The 18,278-nt window shown below is 44.7% G+C and overlaps 1 protein-coding gene across 5 annotated transcripts; it reads left to right on the forward strand.

Annotated features, from left to right (window-relative positions):
* Nucleotides 1-970: 970 nt before the first annotated feature.
* Nucleotides 971-15,036, forward strand: LOC141025492 (LEAF RUST 10 DISEASE-RESISTANCE LOCUS RECEPTOR-LIKE PROTEIN KINASE-like 2.3). 5 transcript variants are annotated; one of them, XM_073500854.1, is made up of 6 exons: nt 971-1,603; nt 2,699-3,172; nt 3,766-4,140; nt 5,466-7,678; nt 7,751-11,140; nt 12,296-15,036. In XM_073500854.1, exons 1-4 carry the CDS (start codon nt 1,564-1,566, stop codon nt 6,503-6,505), a joined length of 1,929 nt encoding a protein of 642 aa, XP_073356955.1. In that variant the 5' UTR covers nt 971-1,563; the 3' UTR covers nt 6,506-7,678; nt 7,751-11,140; nt 12,296-15,036. The 5 variants fall into 5 exon arrangements, with proteins under 5 accessions (XP_073356955.1, XP_073356958.1, XP_073356957.1 ...); XM_073500857.1 differs by having other exon boundaries at nt 7,751-10,999; nt 11,087-15,036; XM_073500856.1 differs by having other exon boundaries at nt 7,751-8,929; nt 9,106-15,036.
* Nucleotides 15,037-18,278: the final 3,242 nt, after the last annotated feature.

Consider the following 18,278-nt stretch of genomic DNA (forward strand, 5'->3'; position numbering starts at 1 on the left):
GAACCCACGCGTACATATCCTAAAAAAAGACGCCGATAAGTGCCACACGTGTGGGCGTTAGGGGGGCTGCCCACACATTTTGTGTGGTGTATAAGAGGAACAGCCCACACACCCACGTGTGGGCAAAAAAAGTAATGCCCACACACCTCTTTTTTCCCTCCCGACCCCTCTCACACGCGTGCGTGTGGGCGTATAGATAACGCCCACACGCCCCGTACGTCAGGCCTCGTACCTCGTGGTCCCGCATGCCCGCGTGACAGTCACCGCGCGTCCTGCAGTTGCCATGGTCCAGACCCTCGTCCATGTTCGTTTAACTGCAGTTGCCATGTCGCTGAACTTCGGTTGCCATGTCAGACAACTACAGTTGCCATGGTGCTCAACTGCAGTTGTCATGTATGATCTGATCTACTGTAGTTGCCATGATTTCAAAACTTTAGGAGTTGCCACCCACTAAACACTAGCAGTTGCCATGTAGCACTACAAGAAGGCATGGCAAAAAAACATGTTCGGGTAAAAAAGAGAGTTGCCATGTGCTCACAAGCACGCTAGGGCAGTTGCCATGTAAAAGAAAGAGTTGCCATCTGCTTACGTGCACGCTACGGCAGTTGCCATGTACCATGCAAAAACACATGGCAACTCGGGTAAAAAAGAGTTGCCATCTGCTTACAAGCAAAGCTAGGGCAGTTGTCATATACCTGCAGAAACACATGGCAACTACCAGCTTTGGGTGTGGGCTAGGAGACGGGCGTGTGGGCGAAGTGATAAACGCCCACACACCAGCCCCCGTGTGGTGAAAAAAGGACGTGTGGGCGACCGGATGAATGCCCACACACCAGCTTAGTCCTACGTGGCACACAAAAACTGCTAAAACGCGCCAAGATTCGTGCAGAATTGGTTGGACAAGGATCCATGCGTGTGGGCGAGTTGCCAGACGCCCACACGTGTGGGCGTTAACATTTCGTAAAAAAAAAGAAGAACCCACGTGTACATGACCGGCCCACCTTCCTCCGCTGCGAGCGATGAGAGTTGTTGGGGCATAGACGCGACTGCTTGACGCCCGCCAATGCCCCCAACAACCCCAGCCGCAACCACGATTCCGCCGCCGCCGCCGAGCTCTTCACTTCGGGCACCGCTGCTGCTGCGAGGCGACACTATGAGGATTTTGACGATGTTGCCATGCCAGATGCCGCAAGCATGGTGCCGTGCAGTCGATGAGAGCGAGAGGGAGGCACGGCCGCACGGGTAGTGATGCGCGATGCGTGCGTGAGCATTGCCCAAGGTTGATAGAGGGTCACGCCTCACGCGGCTACTGATTATTTCATATCTACAGCCGGCTGGCGCCTAGCGCCGGCCAACGCGGCCGAACACCGAACGTCCGCGTTCTCCCACCTGCTCCCTTGTTTCTGCCAAGTCTCTTTCTCCTACCAAACTCCCACCATAGGTTGAGTCATAGCAGAGAGGAAAAGAAAGCAGACACAAATTCGCAGCGCGGCGCGGCTCCGGCTTCCTGTAAACGTAGCCAGGTGTCGCCGGCGCCGGTCCTTACCGCCGCCGCGCCAGGAGATGATGCTGCCCGGGCATGCCTTGTGCCGCGCTGAACAAGGTAAGCCAGACTCCCCTTATCTGAGCTCACTCCAAGGTTGCGTTGCAACACCGGGACCCGTGCTTGATGTCTTGTTTGCTTTGCTTCGTTAGAGAATCTCCAACAGATGCGCTAGATTAGCCGCGCGCTGAAAAAAACGACTATATTGCGTGATCGAAACTGGCGCTCGAGCAGACAAACCTGTTGGAAAGTCGGACTTTGCTTAGCGTTTCTGTGGGGGTGTGAGGTGACGGCAATTCAGTGTTCGCCGTGGTGGCTGTTCTAGGATCTTCGTTGCCCCGCTTGTTCACTGTCCAAATCGTTTGGAGCTCGGTTGGGAGTCGTGGGAATGGTGGAGGTGAGTAGCTCCTGCGCTGCCCTTGCTTTGCTGTGTAGCGGGAGCCTAATCAGGGAATGCTTCAAGAGCTTAGAATTGTCTCATGCCATGAACCCGTGTCTTTGATGGAACATTTGCACTATATTTTCTTGCCCGTTCTTATTAAATAGCCCTGCTTCAGTACTCCCGCCGTTAAAAAATACTTGTCGTGGTTTTAGTTAGCTCAAAAGATCCGTTGCTCATTGGTGGAACACTTCACTGTATTTTTTTAACCGTTCTTATCAAATAGTGCTGCTTCAGTAGGTAGATCTGTTTCTAGAGAGAACTAGTTAATTATTGGCTTAATAAGGAATGCTTTGGAGGCAATCGAGACGATAAGTATTCTGAGTGTCCTTAATTCACCATCGCTTTGAGATAAACATAAGTGTGTCTGTTCTGTACTTAAAAAAAAAGTCTGTACTCTAGCCTCATTTCGCATCAACTCAGTTAAATTAAAAGTATGTACTCTAGCCTCATTTCGCATCAACTCAGTTAAATTGCATTAGTGGTAGATGGTCTTGAAAACATTTCGACCTGACTAGTTAGAAAGGCAGGTTGTGTATTACTCCCTCCGTCCCATAATATAAGAGCGCTTTTGACACTAATGGGCCATGCGGACCATGGGCTGTTCACACTAATTCTGTAGATATGTGAGTTCATATCAATTAGTTGCACTTCTCAGCATACCCCTATCTTAATTAAGATGATGCTGATTGGTTGGTTGTACTGTTTCTTGGCAGGACTGTTTGAAGATGCTCCAAGGAAACTTTTATTTAATTTCTTGGTCGTTATATTGGCTCTGGAATTTATCAATAAGGCTGATTTGATTGCCAAAACATCGGCTCTAAAGGCTGACACTCACACTCCTATTATGTCTGCTTCACAAGAATGGAGTTCAGTTCGGCCCATGGTATCCCAAACCAAAGTTGTCACAAGTATTGCAATGAGTCAGCATAGACAAAAGAAGCCATATTCATCACCATCAGCTCTATCATCTGTGCACTCTCCTATCTCTGCGCCGAGCTATAGCTCCATCTCGGGTGCTTCTGAACTCTCTTTTGATTCACTGGACCTGTTCGATCCTTCGATGCAGCACAACAGGCGCTCAGCAGAAGAGGTTCCTGCTCATGTGGATGCTGACCTCCCTGATGCAGCTTCGAATACTAGTACAGCTCCTTCTGGAGTGGTGCAGCCCCCACTATCTCCATACGATGGTAACTTTTCAAGTTTTCCTAGATCCTGAAATAATTTAATTCCAAATGATTTCATCATGTCAAACATGACTACAAATTACATAAAAGGTGATACTTGTGTATTTTAATCTAATCTGCATCTTCCTCATTTGGGAAAGTAGCACCATGTGACTGATCGTAATATCAATTGTCTTACCCATAGTTTTAAATAGCACGCTATGCCTCTTAGCGGCGGACCTTTTCTAAACGCTATAGCGCGCTATTTAAAATGTGTGTTCATGTATTTGGACCAAAGTGCCTTAGCACAGTACCTCTTCTAAACGCTATAGCGTGTTATAACAGAGCTATATCGCGCTATTTAAAACCACTCTTACCTGGCTGTAAATTATATAAGCTTGTTAGCTTTTATTAGTTCAAGCATAATGTTTTGATCCATCATTTTGGAATGGTGACTGATGAAATGGTTGGTAGCAGTTTCATAAATAATCAATGGTGATGGATAACATTTGACATCAATCATAGATACTTATGTATGTTAGTACACCCTGATATTTGCTCTAGATGCGCTGTCGTACAGTCAAATATGTTATATAATTCACTCTCTGTTTCACTAGGCTGTTGTGCTCCGAACATGGTACAGAGACGAGGTAGCGAGAACTGCCATTGTGTTTACCCGGTAAGAGTTGTGCTCTTTCTTCACAATGTTTCCTTGAATTCAAATTGGAGCAACGAATTTCTTGAGGAGCTTGCGTCACATCTCAACTTGCGGGTTACTCAGTTTGAGATTGTAAATTTCTATGTTGTTGGAACTTCTGGGCTAAATATGACAATGGACATAGCTCCCCACACTGGAAATAGCTTCTCATCCGAACAAGTTACTGCGATGAATTATTCTCTTAGCCTGCATACAATTCGGATCAATCCAGTACTGATTGGGGACTACAATCTTCTTGATCTAGTGTGGTTCAGGCCATTGGCTCCAGCTCCTGGTAATCCTTTGACACCTTGACATTCTTCTATGTGTTACAAAGCTGTAGATCTTTTAGTGTCTAATTAAGGTAGAGAAACTGGAATTCCACTTCATTTAGTTCTCTTTTAATTATGTCCGATTGTCGACTGCTTGAACCTTGAACCACCAACTTGTCCATTCTATCTGTCAGATGCAAACTCAAACAATCCTCGATGACACATCTTACTACTCATCCGGTTTGAAGATCTTGCTACTCATTCGAGCATTTCTGATCGCTGTAAATCAAGCCTGTCAGATCTAACTATGAATCGTCAGTTCCCTCACGTTTCTTCAGGTGTGGCAATGCCTGTAATTTGAATAAAGTTGTTCAGGTTAGTGGTTAAACTGAAACCCATCTTGAACCAGGAACCTTGCCTCGGACTACTTGTTCTCGACTTAGTTGGCACTGGAAACTTGAACCAATTTATTTCTGGCGAACACCCACATAGATGGATTTAACTGATTTATTCACGGGACTGCTCGACAGGAACCACCTTATGGTTGTGGGCAAGACATATCCATATGAATGATGTGTGTTGAACTGCTTAGCATATTGACAGCAAACAAATCCATCTGTGGCTGATAATATCATCTGTTTAGCACCGTGACCTATTCAGAAGTAGATCATCAACATCTTCTCCTGTGAACACTAGTTAAGTTGTGTTTGTCACTTGACAGTATTCGCTTACACATTGGCATTGACTATTCTGACCTGAAATTGCCGATGACACCTGAACAATCACACCAATCTGATCTCAAAACGAATTCATCACCACTAATCCTAAAACTGACAAGAGGCTTCCCTATTGGTCACTATAAGATCAACTTCAAGTGATGATCTTTTCTTGAGAAAATAAGAACTGGCCCTTATTTTTCATGTATAAACTTATCTCTCTCAGAGGTTAATGGTTATGCATAGAAAACAACGGCCTTTCTTATTCTAGAGAAAACAACAGTGGTTGTTCCTGTAACAGAAATTACTAATGTGCTAGACTAGTAGATGAATAGCAAGTTAATTCTGTTCAAATGTGTACGATAAACAAAAGGAATATATTTGTCCGTCCTTTAACAAGCTCTGCTTCAATTGTATGTATTTAGTATTTGTGTCCAGTTTATTTGAAAAGTGCACGAGTTCTTGACACACTGGTTAATTCTGGAGTTTATGACGCATATACAAATAGGTTTGCCAAAAGGGTCTTTAACTAGAATATTTCCACACATTTTGCAAGATGCAATCACTAACTAGAAGATTGTAGAAGTTACTTCCCCGTTTGATGCCTTTTCCCCTCCAAAATTTTGATGCAGATGCAATAGCAGGCAGCTCGAGCGTACTTATGCTTCTTTTTGCATTTTGGTTGGGCTACAGGAAGTACGGATCCAAAAGGAAATCAAAGGAGAGAGCAAAGATTGAGTCCATCCTACAAAAGAATGGAACTGTCCATTTGAAACGGTACACTTATGCCCAAGTGAAAAGAATAACGAGATCTTTTGCTGAAAAGCTAGGTCAAGGTGGATTTGGTGCTGTTTACAGAGGCGACCTCTTTGATGGTCGTCAGATAGCAGTCAAAATACTCAAGGACTACAAGACTGATGGGGAGGATTTCATCAATGAGGTAGCTAGCATTAGTAGAACTTCTCACGTTAACGTTCTTAATCTCTTAGGATTTTGCTTGGAAGGATCTAAAAGGGCATTAATTTATGACTATATGCCTAATGGTTCACTTGAAAAGTATGCCTTCAAGGATGGCTCTAAAGGTGGAAATACTTTAGGTTGGGAAAAATTATTTGATATAGCAGTGGGCATTGCTCGAGGACTTGAATATCTCCACAGAGGATGCAATACCCGCATGGTGCATTTTGATATCAAGCCCCACAACATTCTATTGGATCAAAATTTCTGTCCAAAGATTTCTGATTTTGGACTAGCCAAGCAGTGCCTCAATAAAGAAAGTGTTATTTCCATTGGTGGTGCAAGAGGAACAATAGGCTATATAGCCCCCGAGGTTTATTCGAAGCAATTTGGAACAGTAAGTACTAAGTCTGATGTTTACAGTTATGGAATGATGGTTCTTGAGATGGTTGGGGCAAGGGACAAGAATATCAGCCAAAATAGTGAATCTACCAGCCAATATTTCCCACAATGGATTTATGAACATTTAGATGAATATTGTCTTAGTGCTTCCGAGATAAATGGAGGGACCTCAGAGATTGTAAGGAAGATGATAGTGGTAGGGAGGTGCATACAGTTGAGTCCTACAGATCGTCCAACAATGACTAGAGTTGTCGAGATGCTTGAAGGGAGCACAACTAACATCGAATTGCCACCAACGGTGCTCTTGAGTTGATAGGTTTGTATTGTTCTCCGGCACTTGCTCAAGTATTGCATAATTTGTGAGAAAGATTGGAAATTTTTAATTCTTAAATGATGGACTGAAAATTTAAAGACTTCCGAGTGCCATTTGTGTGTATGCAGTGGGGATTCCACCAAATTATTGACCGAGTGTGACCATATTTGTGGAGACATATTCTAATTGGGCCTAGCAATTGGCAGCTCATGACGGGCGTGAGGGCGTGTGCACGTTTTTTTTCTTCTTTTTTCTCCTGGTTTTGTTGTTTTTCTATTTTTATTATAAATTTTCCTCTCGGTAGTGTTTTTTAGAAAATTTGATTACTTTTAAATATACAAACTTTTTTAATTTATCATATATTTCTAATTCGTGAAAATTTCTTAAAATTTTGTGATTTTTAAAATTCGTAAACACTTTTGCAAATTCCTGAGTATTTTATTTTTTTGAACATTATTCCAAATCTGTCATAATTTTGAAAATTTATGAATCTTTTAAATCCGTGAATTTTTTATTTCACCAACTTTTTCAAAACTGAAAATGATAAAATATAGCATTCTTTTCCAAGCCAGCAGGAGTGAACCAGAGGATTGTGGGCCGTGGCCCGTGCCCATTTTTGTGGCAACTTGGCCCTTAAAGCGCAAAATAGGAGCATTTTCTATTTACCGCGCATTGCGACTTAATATCGAGTCTTACATAGAGCCTACGAGCGAGTGGCTGGACTGGGCCATCTTAGTTTTGGTTTTTTTAGAAAGCATGCTTGTATTCAAATCATCAAATCTCTACTTCTAATGGACGAGTTGGTTGAATAGTCCCCCCACTTTCGTCTGGTTTTTTTTCGACTGGTTTTTTTTCGTCCCACCTTCGTCTGGTTTTTTTTCGTCGTTTTTTTTCGTCTGGTTTTTCTTTCGTATCTCACCCCGCACGTAAAACTAACCTCAATCTCGATCTGTTTCATCTCAGCCTCCAGCCCCGAGAGGAGCCGCCGCCGCCGCCGAGAGGAGACGCCCCAGCCCCGAGAGGAGCCACCGCCGCCGAGAGGAGACGCCCCAACCCCGAGAGGATCCGCCGCCGCCGGGGAACGAGGTCGCCGCCGCCTCCCTCGCCCGCGGCCATGATGACCGATCTGGCGTGGGCGCCGCAGATCACCCTCTGGTCCATGGCCTCGACCAGGTACGAATCCCTCCTCCACTTCTTCTGGTTTGGTTATTTCCGCATCTTGATCTGATTCGGGCGTGTGTGCAGTTTGCTATGATCTGGCGACGGGATGCAAGGAGAAGCTGCTGCGGTTTCAAGGGGCCGTGAGGATGCCCACCATGAAGGCGTGTCTGGGATGATGGAGGTGATATCCAGGCCCTGCTGATATCGGCCAGGTCCCCGATGCCGTCGACTGGCGGCGGCCACCGTGTCCTCTTCCATGGCGTCGGCGGGGCCTTCCCCTGCCAAGCGCAGCGGCTCCTTGGCTGGATCACCGTCGCACACCTCGCCGGCGTGGTCGGCAAGATCTGCATCTCGATCCTCGCCACTCTCCATCCTCTTGCAGGTAATAGGCTTTCCGCCCCCTCTTTTATCTCCCGCGTTCTCGTGTGCACGGATTGTGAGCGTGAAGGAATATTTCTCTTCTATTTCATGGTGCTGCTGTGCTCCTTCTGCCTTCACACTGCACATATATAGATTCTTCAAAGGAATTGGATGCTGATAATATCAACTTAGTTCCCTGAATGTGATATATATATATATATATATTCTTCCCTCGCTTTGAATTGATTGCCCCAAACAATATATCTCTGGTTGACAGTCATGGCCTATTATTATTGTTGTTAATTTACAACACTCTGCGCTGTATTGTCCAATCATGGTCCAAACTTAAACCTTGGCTGTGGATTCATTGTATGTACCATATGCTGTTCATAGCTACAAAATTGCAATCTCTTGAAAATGTTCTTGAATACAGTAATTTTTTTGTCACATAACCCATATGCTGATGATAAAGTTTGTTGTATGAGCTTGTGGCATACTGATCCGACAGGTGGCAGGTATGCGTTCAGATGTTGCAGCTCTAAGGAAGGGTAGTATATGGCACATGGCTTTGTGGGTTGTTCGACAAGAAGTGTTTTGGGCATATTCGAAAGGCAATCTTGTCAAAATTGTACATCGATTTTCTTATTCCGCCATCAGCTTCTATTGATATGAGCGATACAAAAAGTTCAGCACTGAATTTTAGTATGTTAACTTGCAAGATTTCTCGTGACTATTTTTTTTGTTATAGGTTTATAAATTTCGAAATATAGTTGCAGCTTCACGGAATGGACGGCCCAAATTATGTTAGTGTCTATATGTTTACTTGGTGGTGGTCTAGCGTGAGTGACACCTGCATCTGTAACTTACCCATTGGATGTTGTTCGAAATCACCTGACAACACAGGTGATGCTTTTCTTCCTTTTGTGATTTGTGAATAACACTAAGCCAATCAATCAATCAATATAACTTCCAGTTAGAACTTAGAGCATCTTTACCTAACGCTTTCATGCAATGCAGCTTTACAGACCAAAGGAACAGGTTTTAGTAAGCTAAACTTTCATGTCTATAAAATTCTGCAGAAAACCACTAGGTATTACAAGGGCATCTTTCACACGTTGTCTACAATTTGTAGAGAAGAGAGTGGTAGAGGATTGTATAAAGGCCTTTGGTCCACCTTATTGGTAAGCCGTCTGCTTCTACTGAGAATTGTTTTTTAGTTGACTTCCCAGTAACTTTTATGAGTTACAGGGAGTTGGACCTGATATATCAATCAACGTTTATGTATATGAATCCCTGAGGTCTCATTGGCAAATGGAAAGTTGAATGTCAAACTGTGCGACCAATGATTTGCTATGGTACCTCCCTCTTCTCTCTTCTATGAACCCTATAACACACGTCTCAAATCTTAATTTCTTTTATCCTATTGCAGGTTAATTCCAGTTGGCTGTGTTAACCTACAGTAATCAATCAAGTCAACAAATATAACAATGATACTTTATCTTCTGATTTTTGGTGGTGATTTTTTTTGTGACTGAACTAACAGGAGCTGAAGCATGTGTTCTTATTTTTTTATATGACTAGATGCATATGAACTGAAGCTCCATAATTTTCTTTTCAAGTCGACATTGGTGGCAACCAATACAATTAGCGTTATTTACAACCAATGAAGTCTTATAATTTTCTTTCTTAGAAATATACAGTGACACTGACTATCATTTAGTAGCTCTACCGGCACTAGCCAAAAACAATAATATTTATTTATTTAACCACCAAATAGAACAATAGGTTATTCTGCATTATGGGTACACAAATCACAACACTATATTTCAGCTGTAGAAATCTGTGTGGATGCCTGCTGATATTTTAAGCCTACATATTGCCGATTTGGTTTGAGGAATGCTTGAAGCATAATTTACTCCCTAATGTGCAAATAGCAGTATCATTTTTTGTCAAGAAACTAAGAAGACGGAAGAGAGTTGGTGTTGTCAGTGTGGTGAGCCTATGCGGCAACCACAAGGCTGAAGTCTGCTTTGATCGTTGTTCAAGATTTGAGCTTTGGCTCCGGTTTTGATAGCTCTATATCAGTGAGTTTAGTACAGTAACTATTTTAAGTATCTTTACTGTGCATAGTTGCATACATTTTATTCATGGATTAGTCTTGGTAATATTAACATTTGAAAAGCAATTTTTGTGTGACCATTTTTTCATCTTAGTATCTCCATCTACCAGCAAAAGGCAACGTGCACAAACCTGTATTTAACATGCAACATGAGATAGTGTGCATCGAAACTATGCTTATGTTTGTGACATTCATGTGGCATCTCATGCAGATAGATTTTATTATCCATTTTTGTAGCATGCAATGTTTATTTTCTTCTTTTGGTCCATAATCCCTCCTCAAAGAAATATAAGAGTGTTTAGATCACTAAAGAAGTGATCTAAACGCTCTTATATTTCTTTACATAGGGAGTACATGTCATGATTGTTGGATACACATGCAGACTTTCAGCGAGTTTTTGTTCTCGGACTTGGGATCCACAGTCCAAAGTTGATTGGTGGATCAAGTGAACTTGGTGCATCTCCATTCAAGCTGGTGTACAATTACCAGCCTGCTTGTTTAGCGCAGTCTCCACAATCATACAAGCAAATGAGCATCTGTGGTGGCTTTGGGCGCGTGTTTGAGGCTGGTCCGGTATTTAGATCAGAAAAATAAACACTCACAGGCATCTGTGTGAGTTTATTGGGTTGGATGCAGAAATGGAGATTAAGAAGCACTACTTTGAGGCAAGGAAGATTTGGAGGAAATAATTCTTTAGTTTGTCTATTGAAGCGATGCTGACCAAGTACTGATTTTTGTTTTCAGGTTTGTGATATCATAGATTGCTAATTGTAGCAATATTCAAACACCCAAATGAAAATTGTCAGAAGGAACTCGAGACAATAAATAGGCAGTATCCATTTGAACCTCTGAAGGTAAGACATTACTCCTTACTGTTTTGTGTTGTTATATGTGTGCTTTTGCTTAATTTACTGTCTCAACTTCTTCTAATTTATATACAGTACCTAGAGAAAACGTTGAAGCTAACGTACGAGGAAGGGATTAAAATGCTCAAGGTACTAACATGTACTTTTATGTATGTCTATGATATCATTATTGTGGTGTTGTATACAATATGCTCTTTTTTGTTGTTCTCACAGTATGATCGATACTAGAACTTAATAGCCCAATTATATTGCATGAAAGGCCTTTGTTGGAAATGATAAAACAGCTAGACAGTGAAATGCCGACCAGCCCCATGTCACTCCATCCCCATGGGCGACCCTAAGCCCGGCGACCCCCACCCTCCTCCCCTCACCGTCGCCGAGCGGGCGGCGGCGGGGACGGTTCCTTTTCTCCGCGGTTGTGTCCTCCATGAGTTGGGGAGCTCATGGGGCGGGCGGCAAGCGGAGGGCGACGGCCAGCGCGGTGTCGTGCCTCTTGCGTCGGCGGATGTGGTGAGGTGGGTGGCCTAGGAGGCGTGGGCGACTCGGTTGCTGGGGCAGCTGCCCGGGAGCGGGCTCGAAGGCTCAGATCATGGCGGTCCCGATCTGTCCGCTCCGGCCATGGGGCTGGCCGTTGGATACTGTGACATGGGCATGGTTGGGCTGCGTCCAGGCCGTGCTTACTGCGTGAGCTTTGGCTTTCGTGGTGTATCTGAGGCTCGGTTGTGTTGTGTTGTGCGTTGGTGTTGACTCGCCTCCATGTTGGTCGTGCGGATCGATCGAAGGGCTCTCGGAACTGGTGGTCATGGTTTGCTGCTGCCCGTATAGCGTGGTCTTGGCTTGCTCTCGATCCGCGGTGGCTGAGTTCCTTCCTCGGGGCTGGGTTAGGTCGAGGGGCTTAGGACGAAAGTCTTGGTTTGATGGGCGTTGAAGGATACCAGCGACCATGGCGTTGTAGCTCCCTCCTCTTTGGAGTTGTCATCGATGAGTTCCTCCTCTTCACTAGACCATGGCTTGCTGGTTTTAAGGGTTGCCGTGGGGGTTGTTGGTGTGGGCGGCCATCTCCTGAGGTCTGCCAGCTGTTGTGGGTCACTCTGGGCGAAATCTTAAGTCTTCGAAGGGGGTCGATGACCGCGACTTACTTTGTCCGTGTCAACAAACAATTCGAAATACCTCGACTTTTTCAGAACAGGTCCGAGTCAAATAGCAATGATTCGAAGCACTTCTTTTTCCATTACACTATTTCAGAAACCTAATGACTCGATTGTATGGATATGGAAAATACAGGATTTCCGATCCTAGCGGGAAAAGGAGGGAAACGGCGGCGCCCTTGGGCGTCGTTATCCTTCTTGAAGGCATCTCGGAAGAGTTCATCCACTCATCTCTGGGGTGTGGGCAAGTTGGTGGTATAGTTTCGAGTTGGCTGATGTCGGAATTGTTGTTTCTTTTTTGTTTCTCTTCTTTTTTCGGGGCTTTGCACAATTTTCCCTTTTAAATCGCGTGGTTTTCGGCCTTGTTTTCCTCATAAACAGGGCCATTCTGTAATTTTATTTTCCTCTCTTAATGAATTGGGCAAAGCTCCTGCCTTTCTCCTAAAAAAGGCCTTTGTTGGGTAGACAATACATCTACATATAACAACTGTGCAGACTACAAATGTTTTCCCCATTCCTTCCCAAATTAGAAAAGGTATAATTAAGTTCAATGACATGTGGGTTTACCAAGGTAACCAATCAAGCTAAACTGGATTAGCATTTTTTTTCTACTCCCTCCGTCGTAAAATATAAGAGCGTTTTTGACACTATACTAGAGTCAAAAACACTCTTATATTATGGGACGGAGGGAGTAACTTCTATGAATGCCACACAAATTGTAATGGTAATTTCTATACATGTGTGTGATTTTGCAGCATACCACTGAAGCCTTAAAAATAACTTGGATTGGTAAAAAGTAAAATTAGACGGTGGGAGCTGTGTGAGTACGCAAGTTGTACCTTGTCGGTTTTGATGACAAGAAGTCTCTCTATGAGGGCATCCATAGCTTGATGATTTTGCACCTCTAAGATTGCCTTAATGATTTTCTGTTTGCCTTTATATATTGCAGGTTTCATTCTGGAATCCTCTAGGTAGGGTGCTTGCAATCCCCTACATCTCGGCTGCAACAAAAAAGACCCAACGAGGCTGTTGTTTCAAGCTCAGACCCTCTTCATTGCACGCGGTGCTAGAAGGAGAACTGGGTTGTGGTGGTGTTGCTGGTCGTTTTCCTTTTTACTTTTGCACTTTGGCCATCATAAACGACACAGGCTTGCTCCCCGGATGGATCTCTTTCTCTCCCTGGATCTTTTAAACAGGTGTTGTGATTAAAATTGTGATAAATCAGTGTTCATCACTATTCTTTTTGGACTTGAATAGATCTATGTCTAAATTACACATAATGTGTAGGAGAAAATTACTATAGCTGGACTTTCATGTCTTTCTTGAATCCATGACAAAGCATAGTCACCTTAGTACTATGTTGCTTTGCACATGTCTTCTCATGGCCTTATTAAAGATCTTGTTTCCATGGCTTTAAACACAAGATGATATTTTTGTAGCATATTTCATATAAGTTTTCCTCCTATAAGGCTATAATTTCAAATTCAAGCCCACCCAACACACAAAGTTTCTATCTTCTTATTTTCTATACAAGTAGTAGCTTGCGCAGCGGTGGTGTTGATGAACGACACCCAATGCAGAGGCGGCAGTTACCATAGGGAAGAGGTCAAGAACATCTAGCTCTTGTGGTGTTCCTCCTCATTGTTGTCATCGCCATCAACAGCAACAATGACGACCGGCTCATGGGACGGCTACTAGAGAGGGAGCGAGGAAGGGGGAGACAGATCTTTCAGGTACAATGGTACGACAACCATGTTTTGAAATATCAATGAGATTTGGTGCTAAGTTAGCATCGTGTTTTATCCAATCTATCAAACACCATAAGTTTCATGTCGAATGTGTTGTAGAAATATGTTCTTCCATAAATATGGTTTTAGTCCTTCATATTTTAGTATCGTTGTAAATTTATCCATTCACATATCACTCTGAGAAACATTTTTAATTGGGGGAAGGAAGAATGGAAGAAAAGAAGAGTGCTTTGACGTAAAAAAAAGAAGTCGTCAATATAGCCCGTTGCAACGCACGGGCGTTCTACTAGGAGATGCAAGTGAAGTGGAATAATGAAAATACATTGCATCAAGTACATTTTCCGATTGTTACTGTAATTTTTTTCTATACATGTGAAAATGGAAGTGCATTATGCTTATGTATGCAATCAAAAAAAAATTAAAAGGCCCGTGGCAACGCATGGGCATTGTACTAGGGAAATAAGACGAATAGACATGCAGACTAAGCTCCATATCCAAGGGATTTTGGTAGTACATGCCATGTTTATGCTCACTGTTGAATAGTCTGTATATAACTATTTATGCAATACTTGGACCATAGGAGCAATTCATTCTGTATATTTTGCTGGGGATTGTGCCTTGCAGTCAATTTATAGAAGGGTAAGATGTATCGCAATATCTTTGACTTGCATTCTCTGTGATGTCAAGTAAGAAAATAGAATATATACTCTTTGAATTATCTTTTCTTTTTTTCGATGTCTCTATCTTACTTCTATAATCCAATTGGCATTCGCTAGAGTTTCTGTTGATGAAACATTTGTTTTGTGATGTGAGGAGGTTCTGTTTGTGACTTTGCAATCAATATTCGTAGATACGGTTCGTAGATCATGATATCTGCACAATCTCAATCTACTCCTGTGACCATATATTGTATTAATGGGTTGTGTCAGGGTTATTTTATCAACTGCTGGGTTGTTGATCTACATTACGGTTTAATTCTTACACGAATTAATGTTGACTCGATTCTCTGTAGTAGGTTGAGAGGCTTCTCCTCTCATGATTTACTCTGATTAGTTTGCCTGGCTCCATGCTCCTCATGATTTCTTTGAATTTTTCTGTAGGAGCTCGGTCAAAAATCACCTAAGGAAAATCTGTCGTTCTTCTCTACAAGGGTTGCATGTGGAATTTGAGGAGAATCTGTGCACCAGCATCCGACTCCTTGATGTTGCTCTGATCATATTGTGTAAATATATTTCTAATAAAGCAATCGCCCGATGGTGTACATGTTGTAAATAACAAGATGTAATCATCAAGTGTGAGAGATGGCAACATCATGATGGGATGGTATGTACTGTTGTGCTCATCAATAGAGTTAGATCACTTTTCTGTCTGAGAGTCGATTTTTTTGTGTTAGATGGATTGACAAGTACCAAAGATTGATGCCAAGCAGAACTAAAACCTGTCCATGGATTACCTTCGGTCCCGCATTCCAATCAACAGCATTGGGCCGAGCGAGCGCGCGGGTGGCGCAAGAGGCAATGGGCAGCCGGTGGAGACTGAGTGGTGAGCGGCGGTGGCGAGGTCGAGCAATTGGCACCAGCGGCGAGTAGGCAATTACCGTGACGGGCGAGCGGACGAGGCGTGTAGGTGTCACGATTGCATCACAATTGGAATAAAGTAAACAATGCATACGTGTGGCTATTGACTGATTTTGTGTGTTGTGTGCTTGTGTTAACAGCCAGCCAAATCAATCAGCCAAGGGCCATTATGTACGTGAGTGTGTTAACAGTGGGTATATCTGAAGATTATTTCTCAACTCGGCATGTGGGTAGAGACTAAAAAGACGATGCCATGGTAGCATGGCAGACCTGGCAAGTGCCACGAACATCATGATATTCTTCCTTTTCTTAATTCCTTGATTTGAAAATTAATTTGCTCTGCATGTATAGGAACATAGCAGTCGGGCAAACGACACTTTGGCATCTTGATCTATCAAGGGATTTTTTTTTACTTTAGAAAATGTGGGTTCGGATTGGTCTGTTGAGTTATGGCTGGCTGATCGGAATAATTTTTCTATTTAAAAAATGTAGCAAATAGCATTTCATTAGAGATTGGTCTGTTGAGTTATGGCTGGCTGATCATAATAATTTTCCTATTTAAAAATGTAGCAAATAGCATTTCATTAGAGATGGCTTTGCAGCAAATTGCAAATCACGCAAACCAAGCCATCGTCGCCTCGTTGCTCTCGCCGGGAGCGACAACAACCGCCGGTCTCTTCTTCGCCTTCTTAGCCGGCATCTCCTCCATCCGGATGCCCTGCGGCACGAGCCACTCCGCCACCGCATGGGACTCGACCTCCAGGAAGTTTAGATCCGTCTTCGGCCGTCCGGCACGCCACACCGCCACGTCGTAGGCACAAGCAGCCTCATCGGCGGTGGGATACGTGCCGAGCCACCAACGCTGCCCGGCATCGGAGAACTCCAGTCCGAAGGTCCCGGAGGGCTTCGCCCTCATGCCGAAGAAACCGGACTTTCCCTTCGGCGTCTTCTTCGGCGCCATCGGGGAGCGGGCGGCGGCCAAGCGGGGAGCGGGGCGGCGACGTGCGGCGCGGGGCGGACGCGGACGGAGCGGGGCGGCGGCGTGCGGCGCGGAGCAGAAGCGGACGGAGCGGGGCGGTGGACGGACCGGAGAGGAGGCGAACGGAGCAGGGCCGGAGAGGAGGCGGACGAAGCGGGGCCGGGCGGAGGATGGACCGGAGGCGGAGGCGGCCGGAGAGGAGGCGGGCGGGGTCGGGGCGGCCGGAGCGGAGGCGAACGTGATGGGGCAGCGCAGCGGTAGGCGGCGGCCTAGGCGGGGTGGAATCAGTGGTGGGGATCTGGATCTACGACGGGGCGAGACCTTAGAATGTTAACATGTAACTCTTGCAAACTATTTCAAAAGCCCGTGGCAACGCACGGCCAGTCTACTAGTAATACATAGTCCTTGACACGTACAAGTAAGCACACCCTAACGCACACACAAAAAACTAGAAAAACAAAGAGCACTCTAACAAGTAGTAAAATACAAAGTGTTAGAGTTGTGTCGAATATTATTGTACAAAGTAGGTTATAGTTGCACTTGGTTTTTGAACTGTGTGTAGACAAGGTAGTAGTTGTGTCCTAATAGGACACTTCTATCCTAGGCCTTTCATATATATCGAGGGTTGACACACGATGTAACCTATGCCAACATAATAGCACATGCACGCAGGGGAGGCGGTGGCGCGTGTTGACGCCCGGGTGGCCGGTGTGCGGTATTGTAGCGGTGTCACGGGGAGTAGCGCCCGTAGTCAGGCCCCGGGGATGTAGTCATGATGGTGAACCTCGTTAACAAGTCTTGGTGATGTGCTTGTGTGATTGCTTGATCCTCGGTAGATCGATGGTGCGCTTCGGATTCATTCTAACCAGTAGTATCATGAGCAAGGTTTTGAAGAGGTTTTGGATCGTTGTTGATCAAGAGGAAAAGCTCCGATGGTCGGTCTTGAAGAGAGGCGTCGTGTTCTATTCCGATCTACTGACGGTACGCAGCAGATAAGGTCTGATGTGAAGGTCAGATGGTCGTGACACGGAGGCCAAAGCAGCAGGTTTGGAAGCAATCGGAAGCAACCAAGGCAGCGGCAGGTCGGATCTGAAGCAGCGGCGGCTAGGGCACGGAGCGCAGCGAGCGTCGCAGGAGGCAGTCACCAGGGCGGGCCAAGGCGTGGAATTTTCTGCGGGACGGCTGTATTTTGGTTTTCTGCAGGACGGCTGCAGGCCCAGGTGCTGGGTGGCCGAGAAGGTAGCGGTGCTGCTGATCCTGGACGTGTACGTCATGTATACGTGTGCCTTGCTTGGTGTTGTGCAGACACGTGGTTTGTTTTGAGAAAACAAAGTGTTGCTAGGTCCAACACGTGTGCACAAGAGTGGTTTGGCATGGATCGAAAGGATTTGATTCTTTTCTGCTAGGTGCGCGGAGAAGCTAATAAATCAAACACGAGCATAATAATTTGCAGACGAGGGACTTGTCAGATTCAAGTTTGCATGAAAGTTTTGCTAGGTTGGTTTGATCAGATGGCTTGGAGCGTGTGGAGAGGCAACGGAGGACGTGGACAAGCGTGTCATGTGGATCATGCATACACAGGGCGTCAAGCAATGCATGGAGAAGTGCGGGCGACACGACGCAGGGTGGAGCATGGTTGTAGTCGGATAATTTCGGCTGGGTTGGACTGGACAGTGACAGTCTGACGGATCGGCAGGGATGTTGGTCAAAGCAGAAGACGGCGGTGATTTCAGTGATGACGGCATAAGCGCGTGATGCTGATGGTGGTCGAATTCTGGGGCGTGGAAACACGTGGTGCATACCTGAGGGCTTGTG

Source organism: Aegilops tauschii, chromosome 6 (genome assembly GCF_002575655.3).
Source record: "Aegilops tauschii subsp. strangulata cultivar AL8/78 chromosome 6, Aet v6.0, whole genome shotgun sequence".
NCBI classification, from domain to species: Eukaryota; Viridiplantae; Streptophyta; class Magnoliopsida; order Poales; family Poaceae; genus Aegilops; species Aegilops tauschii.

Excerpts from the sequence above, each read along its gene's own strand:
- LOC141025492 (XM_073500853.1), top strand. The coding sequence starts at position 1,564 with ATGATGCTGCCCGGGCATGCCTTGTGCCGCGCTGAACAAG. Across the intron at positions 1,604-2,698 it reads CTTGTGCCGCGCTGAACAAG|GACTGTTTGAAGATGCTCCA; the intron begins GTAAGCCAGACT and ends GTTTCTTGGCAG. Across the intron at positions 3,173-3,765 it reads CCCACTATCTCCATACGATG|GCTGTTGTGCTCCGAACATG; the intron begins GTAACTTTTCAA and ends CTGTTTCACTAG.